The sequence below is a fragment of the Abramis brama genome (assembly GCF_963993115.1).
Source record: "Abramis brama genome assembly, chromosome: 11".
Lineage (NCBI taxonomy): Eukaryota > Metazoa > Chordata > Actinopteri > Cypriniformes > Leuciscidae > Abramis > Abramis brama.
The window spans coordinates 24,672,150-24,688,403 of record NC_139973.1 but is presented as its reverse complement, the minus strand read 5'-3'; the positions used below and the strand labels follow the sequence as shown (position 1 = coordinate 24,688,403).

General features: G+C 38.1%; 1 protein-coding gene across 2 annotated transcripts in view; it reads right to left on the bottom strand.

The window, feature by feature from the left end:
- Nucleotides 1–16,254, bottom strand: part of ube2o (ubiquitin-conjugating enzyme E2O) — a 98,372-nt gene that overhangs the window by 13,069 nt on the left and 69,049 nt on the right. For both annotated transcript variants that reach the window (XM_084129366.1, XM_084129365.1), the window contains exons 10-14: nucleotides 7,678–7,780; nucleotides 7,168–7,513; nucleotides 543–697; nucleotides 217–329; nucleotides 14–136 (exon numbers count right to left, since the gene is read on the bottom strand). In XM_084129366.1, coding sequence (XP_083985492.1) covers nucleotides 14–136; nucleotides 217–329; nucleotides 543–697; nucleotides 7,168–7,513; nucleotides 7,678–7,780 — 840 coding nt within the window. The remainder of the gene's footprint in view (nucleotides 1–13; nucleotides 137–216; nucleotides 330–542; nucleotides 698–7,167; nucleotides 7,514–7,677; nucleotides 7,781–16,254) is intronic.

The following is a 16,254-nucleotide window of genomic DNA, read 5'->3' as shown; positions in this document are numbered from 1 at the left end:
ATTATATATGTACCTCATTTTCACAGTCCTCTGTGTCAGAGTTGCCGATCCTTATGACAATATCCGTTGTGTGAAAATGGAAATCTGGATGATCAGCAATGTCATAAACACTAACATCCTCCTCCTCCCCAATCACCTACATATACAAGATTAATTTGTTAAACAATATGAAAATAGACAATCCCAAACACCTCTTAATGACAATATCAAAAATACCTCAACATTGTCGCCTGCAGCATTGAGCTTGACCCATTTGACTACACAGGTTCTGGCCTTATGATCACCTGACTGAATCACCCCATAGATGCCTGGATCATGAAGAGCCTGGGCTGCAGGTGCCAAAATCAACAGGGCTTATTTTAAGTGAGTAAAGTGCAAAATCTAAACAAGTTAGATTAGATTAGATTATCTATTTGCCAATTCAATTGTAATCAACCTAATATAAGGACTTTACTGATACATAAGCATGCTCCAACAAACAAAGGCATGACACAATTAAGAGCCATATTGAAAATGACAACTGTGTTATAAAAAGAACATACGTCGTTTGTCTAGAACATAGTCTCCCGGGCAGAACTCATGGTTGTCCAGGTGCTGGATAGGGATCAGGTCATTGGAGCGGATCCCTGTCTCTAATCTACCATCCTTCCACATCACATCTGCAGAGGTTACAGTGGAGACAACCTCAACTGCCACCCTACGCACAAACAGACATACCATTTAAGAGTGTATTCTAATTGAAGTCTTATTTAATTTGACAGAAATATGATCTACTTTAAGTCTTTCTTTGAAGAGGTCATATCATAATATCTGACCATCTGATTAACAGATTGTGTTGCACATTTCAGCAAAGATTGTTTCATGAACCTTTCACAACGCAATTCAGTTTTTGCGACTTCAATGAAAACAATTTGATGTAAATCTAAACATCAGAGCCCATTCTTTGTGCATGAATTGAGTTATTTGGATTTAATGGTTTTGTATAATGTTGTAATTGTCATGTTGTCAACATGTCCGTAAGCTCAAACCTGCATGTAAGTGTAACATATACAGGATTATGCTTATGTGACTTCAATGCAGATCTGTCCCAGAGGCCAGATTAATTTTGATGCAAAATATTTGTTCCACGTCTGATGAGGTGCAAGTCTTAAAATATTATTCTGTGTTAAATATAAACAATTAACATGGTCTTGAACAAGTCCTTAACAATTAACACATATATGACTTTAAGGGTGTGTTAACACTTGGCATGTTTGGCTCGATTAAACCTGGTGCGATTGCTCTGTTAGTGTGGTTAATTTGAATGTGCGAACGCTGCCATCCGAACCCTGATGCACACCAAACAAGCAGACCGAGAATGCTGAAAAAATGGGTCTCAATCCTCTTCCAAACGAACTCTGGTGCGGTTCGAATGATATATGAACGCAACACGGAGCAAAGGCATGTAAACAAACCAAAAACTGGAAGATGAGACCCTAAAAAGGACAGAGTGCTCACGCATATAGTTTTTTTCTCGTTATAGTCATGATGTTGCCATCACAGTTAGGTACAGGCATCAGAACCGCGTCTCCTCGCAGCAGATTGTTTGTGTGCGTGACGGAGGGATTCCTGCCACGAACAAAACTACAAATGTGAACACACCCTAATATTAAAAAGGAGTGTTATTTGTGTTTTTGTTTTGTTAATATGATCCATTTTGGCTCTCTTCTACTGAGCTGGAAATAAATGACATAGATAATATACATGCACATCAAGAACATATTCAAGAGGACAAAGACATAAAAAAAAAAAAATGTTTTGCCAGAGTGATATAATACCACACGTCTCCTCAGCCATCTCCATACTATGAGAGACAGGTGAACAGATACAGAGCTCAACAAGGTAAGGTGTCATTATACTGTCCTTAGTCTCTCTGCATGCACATCAAAATGCTATTTTGACTTTGTTGCATCCCTAGGACCACAAAACAAAATGATCAAAACGGATGGAAATCGTAATCATAATTTTTACAATTTTAGTTGCAATTCAACTTAATGATTTGATTATAATGACATTGCACTGAAATGCACTGTTCCTGCATTAATTAGTATGTTTATTACCTAAAGTAAATTATTTGCCGTTTAGTCGGTAACACTTTACAATAAGGTTCCTTTATTAAACATTAGTTAATGTATTAACTAACATGAACTAACAATGAGCAATACATTTATTACTGTTTTTGTTCATCTTTGTTAATGTTAGTTGATAAAAATAAAGCTGTTCATTGTTTGTTCATGTTAGTTCACAGTGCATTAACTAATGTTAACAAGATTTTAATAAAGTATTAGTAAATGTTGAAATGAACATTAACAAAGATGAACAAATGCTGTATAAGTGCAGTTCATTATTAGTTTATGTTAACTAATGGCTCGTTTCCACTGAGTGGTACGGTACAGTACGGTACGGAACGGTACGCATTTATTTGCGTTTCCACTATTAAAAGTTGTGAATGGTACCAAAATGCCGAACTGTACCGTACCACTTTTTAGGTACCCTTCCATTGGGGTACCTAGCACAGTGGTACGGTACTAAAAGGTGGAGCTAGACTCACTGCAGGACGTTGATTGGTTGACAGAGAATCGTCACTTGTGCGTGCTACAAGGGGAATGACAACATAAGAAGCGCCATTTTTTAATATACAGTTTAATATAATACTACTGTTACTGTGTCACGAAATGTAATTTTAAGAGTTTTTCAGGCGAGAATGTAGTTGTTTAAAGCTCAAATCTGTGGTTTATTTATAAAGATTTATTAAAATTTGAGATCCATGCAATCACCGGGCGCTCGGCGCTCATGTACCCCGCCTGGAACAGCCTTTCCTCGGCTGGTCCTTCTGAAGTTTGCCGCTGACTCTGACATCTCTGTAGTGGTTAAACATGAGATATAATTCGTCTTGTGTAGACCTAACCGGCGATCTTTGGTCTTGTGAATCTATAATTTGTTCCCTGGCTGAACTGAGGGCTAAGTGAAATTTCATAACTTTATATTTAGGCTATTTAACTTTACCGTTGTATCGTTAGACTAGAGCGCTGACTTTGTATGTTTGACTGAATTGTTTGCTTTATTTCTTATTGTATAGCTTCTTGTACTTTTTACTTATACTTTTATAATGGGTATTATTGATAAAACTGAAATGTAACAAAAAGAGACAGGGTTTAGTTTTGTAATTTTTTATTTTATTACACTGAAGATGATCACAGTACAAATGCACATATTGCCTGAACCCTGAACCATATTAATAAGTTTCATATTTTTAAAATTTAAACGAAAAGAGACAGGGTTGTGTTATATATAAATATATATATATATATATATATATATATATATATATATATATTATTGTTATATATTGTTATAAATAGGCTAACGTTACATGCATTGAATGTAATCAATACGCGTTGCCTGAACCCAGAGACAATTTGCTGAACCACATTTGTGTGGCTATAATGTTTAAGATTTCTTTAACCCTCTGAGGTCGACAAACGCGCGGGTGCGTTTTGCTGGATTTTCTCCACATTGTAGCACTATAAACTTAAATTACTCCGTCATTTATGGTCATACAGAAAAAAGAAATATAAAAAAAGAATCTGTGATATTTCTACTTTTGTATGTGTCCACTTACAATCAAATCAAAACATTGTGCTTTTGTAAAATAAAGAAAATAAACAGGGTGTGCGTTCTGCCTCTCCGTTGCGGTGAACTTTTTTTTCTTGAGCACGTCTATAAACTGAAACAAAACTCAGCGAATACTTGTCACACATTTATGAGCCATATACCTTTATAAACATTTAAGTGTGTACTTTTAAATGATCGGATTCAAACTGAAAACAAATATTCTCTGTTTAAGTAATTTGTATAAAACCAACAAGATGTCCAGCTTCTCAAACGCTTGCTCATTATTTTTTTAATTTACCACGCCCACTCGCGCAAAAGATATTCACATGCAAATCTCCACATGGAACACGATCGCGCTCATTAGGCCTACCTCAAAAACAAAACATCAAAACACTTTTCAAGTCTCTGCTTTTAGACGCGCCTGAGCTTACATTGGATTTACATCAGAAGAAGAAGAACGCGATTTGAAGACAAGAAAGATGTAAGGTAAGAAATTCTTACATATTAGTTTGCTATTGTTGCATAAATTTCACATTGCAGTTGAACTGTTGCTAGATATATGGTGAATATTATAATATTTAGACCCGTGTTTACTGTTACTGTGTTTGTGGATATCTGCTCAAACGTAGATATGTATATGGTAACCATAATGTTTTATATTTGAGCGCGATCGCGCTTGAATGCATCATATTTTGCAGTGCGATCGCGTTTGAATGTATCATATTTTGCAGCGCGATCGCGTTTGAATGTATCATATTTTGCAGCGCGATCGCGTTTGAATGTATCATATTTTGCAGCGCAATCGCGTTTGAATGTATCATATTTTGCAGCGCGATCGCGTTTGAAAAGCAAACGGCTTCATGTTTTTACTATTATCTCATTTCATATCATCATAACGAATGGAAACATTTGAAGAAACATGATAATCAATATATTTTTCTCTAGCTTAGTTGTTACTGAAATCTTTTGGAAGATTTATATTGCTACAGGTTATTGTTATTTTATCCAGCACTGCGCATAGCTTATGCCTACAAGGCACAACAAACCTGGTGTTCATTATATTATATATTGTTGGAAACATTTGTGTGTGTGTGTGTGTGTGTGTGTGTGTGTGTATTCTGTGAATTTTAAAAAGCAATTTTAACCAGAAAAATCTAAAATTTATTCCCAAAATCGTGCAGGCCTTTCTCTTGATATCAGTATGTTCACTTTTTTTTTTCAAGGCCCAGATGCCACTGAGGACTTCAGTGAACATGAACATGGTAAAGTGAAAATCAAACACCTTGGAAATGAAAGGTATGTACAATGTTTTTAGGAATGGCACAAAGGTCTCTGTCTTTGGATCATTGTTTTCAATAAGTGCTTTTTTGGCATTTGTTGTGTGTATCTTTGGACTATGTTGTGTTGTAAATAAATCCAAACAATATAAAAGCCATTCTTTTTTAAATCTCCTCATTTACAGTATTGTGCAAGGTTGCTCAGAATGACAGGGCCTGATAGCTCCTAATAGGGCCGTTAGGGGAGGGTCTTTGTCTTTCTCAGGTGTGAAAACAATACATATTAATGACCTCCGCATAAAGCTTTTTCACACAAAACACGTCGTAAAAATTTTAAATCAATATATTGTCTTATCTGAATGAGCAGTCAGGGTGATTTTCACATAGTTTTAGAGCAAATATTCTAGGCTACGTCATAAAAATTTCAAAAGTCTTGTGAAGAAATAATCAGTATGGGTTTCATGGCCTTATTTCAGTGAGAATTTTTTTTTGTATTTTCACAAACCACGCATAAATGTCATTATCTCAAAACTACAAACTTTTACATACATGCTGCTGATATATTATCGTAGCAGAGTTTGTGCTGAATACAGTGTAATTAGACTTTAGCCATGAAAATGTCACAAGTAACAGAAATAACCAGAAATGTCAGAGCATGTCAGAACACCTCCAGGGCCCAGAAAACAGCTCAGACCTCAGAGGGTTAAAATGAAAACGTAAAGAGGCAGTGTGGTGTTTTATAACATATTTCGTTTTATTGTTGCCTAAAATGTACATACAGAGATAACCGGATTAACGTTAGCAGAGCGAGCTGAGTGACGCATGGGGCGTCGGAACCATTGTATATGGGTGGGACAAGACCCACCCACTTTTTAAGACCAATGATATTGGACCCACTTACTTTTACCGTCTCTATTTCAAATTTCTCTATTTCGCATTTGTCTGTTCGCTTTTCAGAGCGCCGTCAGTCAAATCCATTCCACTTGAGGAATTCCCTAAACTCCATTTCCGCTGAATCGCTACATTATATTTCTCAACGAGCCGCAACTGACGAAAGTAACCGCCCGTTGTACCCTTCAGTCAAATACTGCGTCGCAAACATCAATAACAGCTTTAAGTTGTCATTGCTGGCAAATGACCATGGTATTAGCGGGATAATCCACGGATAGCTGTGCATTTAATGCACGACGTGGAGGCAAAGAACCGCCCGACGTGAAGTGGAGTTTAGTTTACTTGTTTTAATTAAAAGGCACCAGAATACATGAAATGGTATTTACTCCAGTAACATTTTTCTGGGGGAGGACCCACCCACTTTTTTTTTTCTTCCGACGCCCATGGAGTGACGCTTTGAAGAACGCGCTGTTCCATTTCCTCGCTTCCGCGGGAGTCATTCTCCTGAGCTGGACTTGGCAAGTCCGAACTTTGCGTACTTGCAATTGAGAAACGCCTAATGTCGGCGGCGGCGCTTGGCTTCTTGTGACAAACATGCCGAGAAGCAAGAACCAGATCTGCTGTATGTCATCCATTGTTGTTTATGTCGCTTTCTTCTTCGCGCGAAAATGACGTCGATCGCTTCTTTCCGGCATAGGCTACACCACGCCTATCAAGTAAGGGTACTGTTGGCAGTGGAAACGCTAGCCGATTCATGGTTTACCGACCCGTACAGTACTGTACCGTACCGTAGCGTACCACTCAGTGGAAACGAGCCATAATGTAGTTAACTAATGAACCTTATTGTAAAGTGTTACCGTTTAGTCATTGGGTCAAATCTTATTGCAGTAACTACTCCAAGTGAGCAACTTTTAGACAGAGTTCGCTTGTTACTCGTTTTGACTAAATCATTAAAAAAAGACATGGCTCATAAAAATAATACGAATGCTGACTGCTTCAGTTGTCTGCATTCAGTGTTCAAATGTTTTTCAATGGTTTCCTGGACTTTCTAATCTCCTAATGGTTTTTAATTGGGCACCAAAAAACAACAACAAAAAAACACTACCCATGCCCTGACACACAGTATATGTGAAACATTCCTTATAACCATATCCAGTGTCAAAGGTCAAGAAAATCATTCAGTTATTTAGAATTGTTTGTCGATTAGCAAACATAATGATCAATTCTGTCAGTTAGGACTGAAGGATATTAAGGGTGAACCTGCAGGTATTGCACTATGATTTACAACTTTTATCTGGCACGGCATGATAATTTCTGAACTCACAAATCAAAAACATTCATTCACCTGTCTCCTGGTTTAAACTCGCGTGAAAACTTAGTCCTCTTCTTCTTGTGTTTTCTCTTTAGGTTGCGGATAGAGAGAGGAATGCTCTTTTTTCGGGTTGGGCCACTCTGCAGTGAGGCCGTAGAGCTGGCAGAGGAAGTGACAGAGCTGGTATCATCTGTATCATCACCTGGCTCCTCATCTGACTCTTGGTCTCCCAAATGGGCCCATTGTCCCTGAAGAGCATCCAATGGTGGCTCTTTTCGCTCCTCCAGAGCATCCTGGCATGGAACAGGACCATTGTTGGGGTAGCATGGAACAGAATTATCATCAGAACAATCCTGTTCCTGCACTGATCTCTTTTCACCTGGAGCATAAGACATGGTACAAAATATCAGACAATTTCTTAGCATCAAAAATAAGGTTAAAGATTAAAGACATATTTGAATAGCATATTGAAGAAACAATTACATGAGCCATGCTGACAAATCAGTTCAGTTTGTGGTTTAAAAGTGAATAAAACCGCAGTACCTTCTATGCTGTCCGTTTTCTCTGTTGACTGTGAATTGTTACTCTGTGAGTCTGCATTTTCTGGAATTTTCTTTCCCACTTCTTTTCTAAACATTCTTTTTAACTGAAAAAAAAAAAAGAAGCAAATAATCAAATAATCAAATGATCAAAAAGCAAGGGAATTACAATAGCCAAATGATTTATTTTCATTTAGTAAAAACTGTTTAAATACTAGTTAAGCCATGTTAGATCAACTAACTGACCAAACTATTAGGGCTGTCAGGATTCCTTGATTAAATTCGATTACTCGATTTAAAAAAATACTCTATAGCAATTTTCCTGTGTCAATTAACCGGCAAAATACCAGGAGTGGCACATTCCACGGATGCGAATCCATGAACCGCATTATTAGACAGTTTTCAAAGACTGCACGATATATTAAAACCATTTAAAAATCATAATATAGCATAGTGTTATTGTGAAACCACAAAGGCTGCGATTCAGTTAAATAAATATTTGCATTGAACAATCATCTTCAGAGAAATTAGAAAAACGAATTACTATCGAAGAACTTCATGTAGCTGTTTCTTCCTTGCAGTCTGGGAAAAGTCCAAGACCAAGATGGGTACCCGCTGGAATTCTATAAAGTGTTTTGGCAAAAACGTTCCCATCTATTACAATCCTTCTCAGGCTAATACAGAGGAAGCTTTGATTTTGTTGGACGCTGAGAAAGCGTTTGATAGAGTGGAGTGGAGCCATTCATTTTATACTTTGGATAAGTTTGGTTTAGGAAAGAAATTGATTTCATGGATTAAGTTGCTTTGTTCCTCCCCACTGGCTGCAGTAAGGACAAACAAGATTCAATCTGATTATTTTCAATTATATCGCTTTACAAGACAAGGATGGCCCTCTTTTATTTGCAGTAGCCATTGATCCCCTTTCTATCGCCCTTCGATCTAACTGTGCCATTACTGGCATAGTTAGGAATTGTGTCGAGTTAAAAGTTTATTTATATGCGGATGATTTACTACTTTATGTTTCTAATTTGTCTTTATCCGTCCCTGCTGCCCTGGCTACTCTTCAATGCTTCAGTCAAATTTCAGGTTATAAATTTAACTTGTCTAAAAGTGTATTATTTCCAATTAATACATTAGCAAAGAATTTCTCTAAGTAGCCTAGTTTTTCATATTTTGAAATTCTTGTTACACATAAATATGCAGATCTATTTAAAGCAAATTGGACTCCTTTGTTGTTCCGAACTAGGGAGAATTTTGATCAATGGTCCCTTCTGAATCTCTCTTTAGCTGCTCAAATTAATGCTGTGAAAACGTTTGTTGTCCCACAAATTTTTATATTTGTTTCAATGCATCCCTATCTTTCTCCCACAGATTATTATTATTATTATTATTATTATTATTTTAAGATTTAGACAGCAAGATAGTGGGCTTTATCTGGTTTATCCTCAGGTTACGTAAAGTATATTTACAAAGACCTAAGCCATTGGGGGATTGGCATTCTGTTGGATTACAAATTTATTAAATGTTTAATTTAGTTTGCAACAGTAAAAGTTGAGTACATTGAAGTTAGCATTTTAAGGTTAGGTTAGGATAATAGTAACAACAGTTTCTGCCAGTCCTGTTTTTCTCTATTGTAAGTCACCTTTTGTCTTTAATGGCTCGAGCCCCAGCCCTAGACGATGAATCGTTAGGCTGATTGGATTAGCACATATGCTTTTGAATGGTTATGCTGATTGGATTGAGACTGGTAACCCGCTGGAGTCGGGGGGGTTCCTTAACCTGTATACTTAATTTGCATGCTTTGTTCAACCTCAATGTAAATCCCTCCCCCTAAATGTCTATAAATTTGCAAGGCAACTGTCTTGAGTTTAGACTTTTGATGAACTGCAGCCACGTCAACGCGAAGTCCTCAATAAAGAATAACTTCTTCAACGTGATCCCAAAAGTCTCCTGGTCTTCGATTCTGAGTTTACAACAGATGGTGCTGTGACCCGGATGGAGAAAAAGGAAACTCAAAGAACTTCAAGCTCAAAGAACTGAATCTTGAAACTTCAAGCTCAACAAAAGATCTGACAAAGATTGCCAGACTGAATCTTTCCAGCTTCCTCCAGATTGAAAACTTCAAGCTCAAAGATCTCAACAAAGCTGACTGAGTTCCAGACTGAATCTTGAAACTTCAAGCTCAAAGATCTCAACAAAGCTGACTGAGTTCCAGACGAATGTTTTCTGTACAACCAAAGACTCGGTGAGTTTCACTCTATTCAAAGAACCATTGCAGACCAGTACAATTGTTTTCTTCTGCGCCGTTCAGAGAAGTAGTTAACAAACAGCTGTAGAGTTTGGTTAACTAAAGATAAGCCTCTAAAAAAGTTTTCTTTTAGAGATGAAATGTATCCTCTGTTGTTGGCAGGGAAGATTAACAGTTACATGTTAATATTGTGTGTATGCTCTTGCTAGAAGAAGACCTTTGTAAGCTAGAGAAGATTTAGCGTCATGTGCTAATAAGATTGTACCCTCTGTTTGTAAGACAGTAGAGAGAAGTTTTTTAGTGTTTGTTTGTGGTAACATAGAAATTCACAAAATGTTTAGGAAAAGTAGACTGATTACACCTTTATGGACAGACAATGAGTTTAAGTCTTTGTTAAGAGAGCACATGGACTCAATCGTGACTGAGGAAGTCAGATTGAATTTAACAAAGAAATTTGGCATTGATGCAGACAAAGGTCATAGACAAAGTAATTGAAGATGGTTCAATTGAACAATGACAATGTGAAAGCCATTATCTGTTGTCACAGAGAATTTGGTTTAAAGGGGTCATGACATGTTTTTTTCTTTCATTTTATTGTGTCCCCTTAGGTGCAATTATAGTATTATTATAGTCTTTTGGACAAAAAACGTTTAAAATTTAGTGATTTATGACCTTTTCCCACCCTGTTTCTCATGCTCTGATTCAAACAGTCTGTTTTGGGGGTGTTTCCCCTTTAAGAGTTCAGTGTTAACACCCACTGTTATGATTGGATAACGTCAGTGCCTATGCATCAATTGTTAACGCCCCTTTGTCAAAACGTGCAGATTTTGCGGAGCTGTGTTTACCGTTACCATAGTAACGGGTGATGCGTGCGAGGCGATTGCAATGATGTTTGAGTCGGAATCAGAGGAAATGAACCATCAACACAACTAAGAATGCATCAGCCCGTCCACATAGAAAGTGTGAAACTATTTTGTCAGTTTAACAGCCTACATCTTTTAATAGCCTACGGGGCATGAACATGACGGTCATAAAACAATAAGTAGGCTAAAAAACACGGTGATTATTCATAATGACTTAAACTGCAATTAACGTTTTAAAAAAGTTTTAAGTTTTAAATAGCCTACATTACTTACAGTTTGCGTCGTCGTTGTGTAGCCCAGAATAGTCCACACGGCCTTATCTTGTACAAAAGTTTTCTGGCAAAGCCAGCATCAAACTGCGATTGTTCTCAACTGTCACTCATCCTTGAAATGTGGAGAACACACGCTTAAATTAACACTGCCGTGACTGGGACGTCCGCGAAAAATAAACTGCATCCATCTTCCCCTGACGTCTGGATCTTTCAGCAGCGTATATTATTCAAACATGTTGTTTGTCCACAGCCAGGAACAGCACATCTGCGTGTCGTGACATAGCAATCTTCTTGTAAACAGACCCACTCGCTGCACGTCGACTGAACACATGTGAAGCGCGTGACAGATGCGATGATGAAATGAGGCTTAGTTATCTTGTGCTTGAAGCGTAGTTGTCTACGCTGGAGGCGGTCATATGCAAACGACTGCTACGTCACTTCGTACCGTGACGTCACTTCATACCATGGATCCAGAACGAGCTGTATTTAGAGCTTGATTAAATAAATGCTTCGTTTATAATGGGGAGGACGTCTTAAGCTATGAAACTTGCAGGGCGTTTTAATGGTACAAAGACCTCTTATATACCAAAAGATCAAGGCAAATTTGGTTTCTCATGTCATGACCCCTTTAACACTAGCTACAGAACAGTCTAAGCGCAACTCAGAGCTAGAGAAACAGATCAAAGAGCTCCGTACTAGATTATCTTCTGTGACTAAGAAAGTAAACCGCAACAAAGATGCAGAAAAAACGGATGTGGAAGAAGTTAGTCAGCCTGATAACAATTATCCTGACTTAAAAGCTTTCTTTGAAACAGATGTAGCCATCCAATCAGTAACTGATGAGCCTGTAGATTCAGTGCAGGTTTGTGGGGCTAGGAGAAGATCTCAGGGAACTGAAAGTGTTACTCCCAACTCTTCTGTTGTCCATATACAAACTGTTGCCAAAACATCTTTAGGTCCTAAGGATATAGATAGACTCTCCCAGAGTTTACCCTCAGCACGCACAATTTTTTCTGAATTTAGAAGAGCATTAATCAGTAAAATGCGTCTTTACGACATGTCGTTGCCAGAAGTCACACAGCTGATGTCACAAATTCTAACTGAATCTGAATTCAACAGTTTTGAGTCTGCTGTTACTTCCGAACTGCAACATGCCAGTAAAGGCGATTTGAGAGAAGGTGTTTTGAAAATCCTAAAGAATATCTTAGGACCCAAAATCGATTGGTCGAAAATAGGCATGTGCCGGTATCACATTTTCATGCTGCGATTAATTGAGTGAGCTTTTATCACGGTATACGGTATTATCACAATATTTTAATCGCACATGAGAAACAGATGGATTGGGGGGATGTAAAATATAAATAAAACTTGCATCACAAGGTGTAATTGTGATTGTCAAAACATTTGGTAACTAAACTGAATTTTATTAAGTTTAGTGACAACATGTTACAATGATTACATGGTACAGTGACTGGTAGGCTACTGTTTGTATTGCTTAACACAAATTTAACGATTTCAATTCAATACTTGGGATTTGATTTAAATCTTGATTCAATATTGACTCATTTTGGATAAATATTAGGAAGGCTACAGTAGATAGCCCACATGTTATTTTTTTTCTCATTAAAAAAAAATCTCACATAATGCTATGTAACCATATAGAGCCCTATCAGCTAGTATTATTAAAGGTTACAAATAACTAATTAAATCAAATATAATGTGGTTTTCATTATAATAACAATTATGTAATGACACAAGTAAAAATATAATAAATGGGTAAAAAAGTGCAGTGCACATATTCAGCAAAATACTTATCTTTATCTATTTGTTTTAGTCATCTAACATGCTGCTGGTCATTAAATGGTTTAAATGTAACGTTCTGTGACACAATTGTTCTCCTGTTTCATATCAAAAGTAACCTGCTCTGTCTTGTTTGACGGTCTTCGTGTCTTCTTTGCTCCGCGATTTTTCTCTGCGTGAGAAAACGGATGTGTGGCGTGAGCGTGTGAAGAGTCTCGCGCTGAATGCGTCGAGTTGGCAGCTCTGCTTTTAGAAGCGGGATGGATCCGGATAGATCGGCGGCGGCCATAGACCAGGGGTGGGCAAACTACGGCCCGCGGGCCACATACGGCCCGTTAGGCTGTTTAATCCGGCCCGTCGAGTATTTAAAAAATTGTCTTAAGATCGCATTAATTTTGCCTTTTTCTTGCAATACTTTGCGTTATATATAAATTGCGTTGCATATATTTGACAATCGGAATATCAGATATTTCATGCCATAGCTAACAAATGTAAAAAAGGAAAAATGACATAAAAGCAGATCATCATTCATTCAGCGCTGTTGTGGCTGCGGTGTGTCACGTAACAAGCTAGACGCGTCACCATGGAAACCAAACAGACAGCGACTTAAGCGCATAGACTTGGTGCACGTTAATGTTTTTTCCTTTTTTTGAAAACTCACAGAGAAAAAAATGTTTGGTAACCGCTTGCACACGTTTAGTTTTTCCTTTGATTTTTCTGCCATTTAGTTTTGCTACTCTGGATTTGTGGATGTATCCTCCTGACTGATTCCGTTTACAAAACCTTTATCGCCCGGCTTTCGACTACGCTCCCCTGACGTCTGCCATGTACAGAACCCGGTTTTGTTCATTAAATGTTCTGATCTGCATTTGCTTTTTATGTTTTATTTTATTATACTTAAAATAAATTTGTATATTCGTTTATTTCGTTTTTTTCCAAATTTTCGTTTTTTAAAAATTAACCTCAAAACATAACATGCTAAATGGGGGATATCTAGCATAAAAAAATGTATTGTCAGAATGTCGTCTCTCAGTTGTTGAATTTCGCGCAGACGTTGCCACAACGTAAATGTGTTTGCCCAGCCCGATCTCATGAAAGTGCGAATACCACGAATTGTATTTGTAGTTCTTATGAAACGCAGTTTTCGCGTGCATATGATACGCACTTAAAGGGATAGTTCGCCCAAAAATGAATATTCGGTCATCATTTACTCACCCTCAAGTTGTTTCAAACCTGTATGAATTTCTTTTTTCTGCTGAACACAAAAGAAGATATTTTGAAAAATCTCGGGTAAACCAAACAGTTGATGGACTCCATTGACTTCCATAGTATTTTTTTTCCTACTATGGAAGTCAATGGGGTCCATCAACTGTTTGGTTACCGACATTTTTCAAAATATCTTCTTTTGTGTTCAGCAGAAAAAAGAAATTCATACAGGTTTGAAACAACTTGAGGGTGAGTAAATGATGACAGAATTTTCATTTTTGGGCGAACTATCCCTTTAATGGCGTGTAATAGGCACGCACTCCGCACCCCTAATCCTAACCAAAGGGTTTACAGTGCGCAGCATATGCACGCAAAAAAAAATATTTTTGGCATATAAATGGCACGAGAAATAAAATTCGTGGTATAGATACGCACTTTCATGAGATCGTGTTTCATAATCTGCTACTGGGCCGGCCCTCTGTCAAATTTTAAAACCCAGTGTGGCCCTTGAGCCAAAAAGTTTGCCCACCCCTGCCATAGACTGTAGGCGGCGGCGTTTCTCCTTCCACCATGCTGCTTCTCTATGTGAGGATTGTTTACATTAGACTAGAAGTGCGCACAGGCCGCATGCTTATACACGTGGCGATTGTTTACATCAGAGTGCGCAGGTGTTTCGCGCAGCATATACGCAGTGTTTGTTTAAGCGGTTGATGGAAAATAAGCTATAATGCGCGTTCTAAAAATCTAAATTGGGATCTATTATTTTTCACGGTATTTTGAAGTGCCTGCGATAACAATATCGTGCATATTCATTACCGCGATTTATCGCATTACCGAATACCGGCACATGTCTAGTCGAAAATTACCAATTGTGTACAGAAGAAGGGTGAAACTGTTTGTGAGTACACAGAAAGATTTTGCCAGACCGCTGCCGCTTACAGCGGAATTGCTGACACTTCAGAGAAGGTGCTAGGTGATAATGGTCCCCTAGTTCGCGCATGGTTTCAGGGTCTTCTGTCAGAACATAAAAATGCATTGCCTTACTTAGAATTAACATGGTCCAGTAGAACCCTGCAAAACAACTTGGACAAGTTAGCTACTTGGGAAAGAGACTCTGATGTCAAGGAAAGGGTAAAAATTGCAGCAGCATCCTTTAAGGTCAATTCAGAGAAACAGAAACGCAAATATCCTAGAGAAGCCAGTTGTTCTTACTGTGGCAAGCACGGACATTTTGGAAAAGAATGTAGGAAAAACAAAAATAACTTAAGACAAGTTAACAATGTTATGCAGCTTTTACTAAATTTGTTTGCTACTTTGAAGCAACCCCTCCCCTCGTCATTGGACTCGTGGGTAAGCTTTTTGAGGTGTTAACCATTTGGGCTGTGATTGCTTAATCTCCCCAGTAACTTACAACAAAGACGAAATAATTATTGACTGTCACAGCCTTTGTTTGGGGGACATTCAGTATACTCACAGCCTTAAATGTTATACCACAGAAACATTACAATCAGACACCATCCTCTGTCATGATGCCTACTAGGACTTTCACTGGAGAATGGAAATGTGGCAATTTTCTCACACACTGTACAGTTGTTTCCCCCTTCTACAGGGACAGGATAGAACACACGGACAAGTGAGGTGCCCTGGGAAGAACTGAACGCAACAGGCGTTCGGGGGTGAACCCAGGGTGAAGACACTACCTCATAGGCCTTTCCCATTTAGTCCATCCTTACCTCACTGGTTCATAGGTGTCAAATAAATTAAGAAATAGGGAAAGAATGAAACAACAACAGCAGACTCTGAAAACGATACAACCCGTGTTTAAACAAATACAGCTACAACCCCAGTGTTTGAACAAATACTGCTCTGTCGTATTTTGTTTTCTTTCTTCCTCTGTGCAGATAAACACTTGATGGCTCTCCTGAGACCCATATGCACCGACCTCCTCACCTGCATATGAAGCCACAACCTCAAGAAAACAACTAGACCCACTGCCGAGCCAACCAACACAGAAGAAAAATACACAACGCAGAGACTCACATACGAAACCTTCAGTCATCCATCAACATGATCAAGACTACAAGCCTGCACCATTACATGAGTGCTGCACCGGGTTAATGTCGGGTTAACCAACAGACATTCTTGATCTTTCAACAAAATTACACCAGATGGCTGAAGATAATTCTTCATGG